Here is a 4117-nt window from a genome sequence, read left to right on the forward strand (position 1 = left end):
GGATGTTATTGCGTGTATGAATTAGATCAAGCCAATAACATCCAATCAGTTAGGAATTTGCTCAACGCTCGTGTAGCAATAGCCACTACCCTTTAATTAATTCTCATACCAACCATAAGTACCAACAATCCAGCAGCAATTTTTTTATGTCGGGTGTCAAAATTTATATATAAATTTTTTTTTTCAATTGTTGTACATAAGTACATGTCTCCCTCTAATTGAAGACCTCTCCAATTAAAGACCATTTTTCTGCCCGGGATGAACATATGGGGGGCCTGTACTATATAGATTAACGAACTGTTATGTCTATAACTTAACACAGTAATGGGGGAGGGGTGGGGAGAATAAACGTATAACAGTGATGTCGTATAATACACTATTACAACACTTAGGAATTGATTCGTCACTTACCCGTTGCTGATGAATTCATACTTCTTGTCAAATTTAGAACACGTCTTATACTTTGACGTTGCTCTGCAACTTTCAATGGCAATCTCTTTACTGCTGTCTCGTGCTCGAGCAGCGAAGAACAGCCGTTCCGAGAACATGACTTCCTTTGCAGTGCCGTATGGAACCAACGTACTGTAAGTCCTGTCTTCGTACAGCTCGAGGTTGGCTTCTAATATAGTTTTACCTTTGAACGTACTTGATGCTACCGACGTATTGGGATCTATAAACACATTGGCAATTCCGACACCTTCGACGTCACAGATAATCCGCATGTTGACCTGCCTCTGTGCACGAGTGATTAAACTACTTGTTTTATACGGCTCCGGGTCATCTCTTAAGATATTGATAAAGCGAGTAAGGTCAGAGGATTTTTTCTGTAATACAAAATTACATTATAGTAGACCCAGATGTATAAACGAAAATAAAAACATTACAATAATCAACACGAAACTAGAGTTTTACAAGTTCAGCAAAACAACGATACTGGTTTAATGAAAAAAAAGAAAGTTTTAATCACATAATTCCGGGAAGGCGAAAAGTTCAATAAATAATAATAATAATAATAATAATAATAATAATAATAATAATAATAATAATAATAATAATGATAATAATAGTGTAGTTTTATACAGCGCACAAATCCATCTAATGTAAGATGCTCAGGGCGCTTGAGTCTGCTTCAGTGTAACTGTTGAGGATACTGTAAATGGACGGTGTCACCTGACTCGCATACATAGGGATTTTCCTTATTGCCATAATAAAAAGTGAAAACAAAAATTAAATCATACATAAAATTATGAAGAAAATCATGTTAAATCAAGTTAAAAAACATGAAAACTAACTCGACGTCATGGAAACCTGAACTATGACTGCTATTAATATTCAAAATAGAATGCCATCATATATGTACATCTTGAATATGGTCTTTGCTTGGACAATGCTTGAAGAAGATTCAAGTACGGAAAGTGGCCAAAGTGCCGGTCAGAAAAACTCTGTGCAAAAAATAGAAAAACAGGATAAAGGAAGAAAAATAAATTAGAACAATAACGACTATTTCTGTTCACGCCAAAAGCCAATAAAAAAAAACAAAAAAAAAAACAGGGATACTAACGCGACGTTACAATGATAATAGCAAGCAAGGGTGACATTGACGTCCGTATTCTTAAAACGAACTTTAGTCGAACTTCGAACTAGAGCTTCATTTAGTCTTAGTTGCAACTTCAACTTATATTTGTATTTACAAACAATGTAGTCGAAGTTCTAACTACGACTAAATCAAGTCCTAGTTTTAGTTCAACTGAAGACGGCTGGCAAGCAACAACTATCAAACTAACCAATGAAAAGAGCTAATTTTAATAGCAGACGAAATTTTAGAGATCCGGTAATGCGGATGAATATTAAGCTGCCGTCTGTGGTTCAAAAACGTATTTCCTCATACTTCATAATAGATCATCATTCGCTTGATTAATTTTTTATAATAATAACTATAGTTGTTACGACTAAAGTTCGTTTTAAGAATACCGGGGAGGAACTGTTGCATGATTGTTACTAGCAAAACATGTTAATTTCGCCTTTTGGAAGGTAAACGTAATGTCCCTTTTCTTGAACTCACTGGAGATATCAGCCCTACTTATACAATCGTTTTTATTCATTTCACTTTATTGTAAGTTACAAAAAGCACGTTTTACTGGGGTAAATATTATTATATATTATATAGCCTGACCCTAGGCTGACTAAAAAAAATGGGCCTGAGGGGGTATAATTTTAGTCGAAGTTCGCGTGATTTCACCCGGTATTCTTAAAACGAACTTTAGTCGTAGTTCGAGCTAAAACTTATTCTTAAAACGAACTTCGACTAGCACTACGACTAAATGACGTGAACCTCGACTAAAATGATACCTCCGCAGGCCGACTTGAAATATTTACCTCACTAAAAACGTGTTTTTTGTAACTCACGATAAAGTGAAACGAATAAAAACGATTGTATACAACAACAAAGATGGCACCGCCCTCGCTCGGGCTCAACTATAATAGTTCTCCAAAGAAAGCAAATTTTCAGTGTCTGTTCAAATTCTCTATTGTAATATGTTAACAACTAACATAGTTATTATTATAGACAATTAATTAAGGGAATGATGGTCTATTATGAATTATGAGGAAATACGTTTTTGAACCACAGACGGCAGCTTAATATTCATCCGCGTTACCGGATCTCTAAAATTTCGTCTTCTTATAGTTAGCCCTTTTCATTGGTTAGTTTGATAGTCGTGGCTTGCCAGTCGTCTTCAGTTGAACTAAAACTAGGACTTGATTTAGTCGTAGTTAAAACTTCGACTACATTGTTTGTGAATACAAATTGAAGTGCAAATAGCACTAAATGAAGTTCTAGTTCGAAGTTTAACTAAAGTTTGTTTTAAGAATACGGGCGTCAGTCGTAGTGCTAGTCAAAGTTCGTTTTAAGAATATAAAATAACGTAATTTTGAAGTTTTAGCTCGAAGTTCGACTAAAGTTAAGAATACCGGGATAAGACTCATAACCATTGCGCGCTATGTGAGCCGACCCTGCGTAGGTCAGTGCATCTTTAGATCATAATATTAATTCAGTGATTGAAAGCGAAATTTGTTCATGCATATCACCATATTTTGCGTTTAACATAGCTGAAACTGTTTTAAGCGCTTTAGAAAACAAAAATTGCGTTTATATGGTTTAATCACCCGTCTCATAAAATGTTTAATTGGTCCTCATATCCACACCCTACTCCAGATTGTCACCAAAATTTAATCATTTCTTCATTGGTCCATGAAAAATTATTCTGGAAAGTTTCATTTAGATCCAGTTATATCTTTTAGATATATTTAGGTCTGGGACCTTAGCAATTTAAATGACCATGGGATTCACATCCGAATCTGGATCGTCACTAGGATTTAATAATTCCTTCCTTGTAATATGTTAAAGATTCCAGAAAATTTCATTCTGATCAGTCGATCAGTTTTTGGGACATCTGGTCTGGGACGTTTTCCTTTGAATGGTCCTCATATTCACACCCTACTCCGGATCGTCACCAAAATTTAATAATTTCATTATTGGACCATGACGAACTATTTATATGTTTTTAAAAATATCGTCACCAAAACATAATAATGTCTTTCTTGTAGCTTGGTTAAGCCCTCCAGTAAGTTTCATTCAAATCAGGTGATCCGTTTTTAAAATATCTGGTGTGGGGTGTTTGCCTTTAAATCCATTTAATTAGTCATCACACCCACACCTCACTCCGGCACGCATATCTCTGGTATATGGTCTATGTTTGGACAAAGTTTGGAAAAGATTCAAGCATGGAAAGTGACCAAAGTGCGGACAGAAAAAAAAACTGTGTAAAAAGAAAAGGAAAACTATATGCAAGACAAAAATACTTGCTTACTATTTTACCTTTATATAAGTCCCACATGAATCATACGCAAACTGTATAATTAGATGAGTGTCGTTATCATTACCCTTGCAACGTGGGTCGAGTAGGTGCAGCTTATTCACAGACATGTTGTTGACGTACGATTTAGGAATATAAGCTGTTATCTCAGACTGGCCGCACTTAACTTCAGGTTCAGGGGGTTTTGCTATAGTGTTAATTGATAATAATATACTAATAATAATGACGATAATCATGATACC

General features: G+C 35.2%; 1 protein-coding gene across 1 annotated transcript in view; it reads right to left on the reverse strand.

Annotated features, from left to right (window-relative positions):
• The window catches only part of LOC117114372 (CUB and zona pellucida-like domain-containing protein 1), a 5614-nt gene extending 1554 nt beyond the window's left edge, over positions 1 to 4060 (reverse strand). Inside the window, exons 1-2 of the mRNA XM_033258034.1 lie at positions 3878 to 4060; positions 412 to 824 (exon numbers count right to left, since the gene is read on the reverse strand). Coding sequence (XP_033113925.1) covers positions 412 to 824; positions 3878 to 3985 — 521 coding nt within the window. The 5' untranslated portion in view covers positions 3986 to 4060. The remainder of the gene's footprint in view (positions 1 to 411; positions 825 to 3877) is intronic.
• Between the last annotated feature and the right edge of the window lie 57 nt (positions 4061 to 4117).

The sequence above is a fragment of the Anneissia japonica genome, unplaced genomic scaffold, assembly GCF_011630105.1.
Source record: "Anneissia japonica isolate Jap-2015-1 unplaced genomic scaffold, ASM1163010v1 scaffold199_len4679917_cov187, whole genome shotgun sequence".
Lineage (NCBI taxonomy): Eukaryota > Metazoa > Echinodermata > Crinoidea > Comatulida > Comatulidae > Anneissia > Anneissia japonica.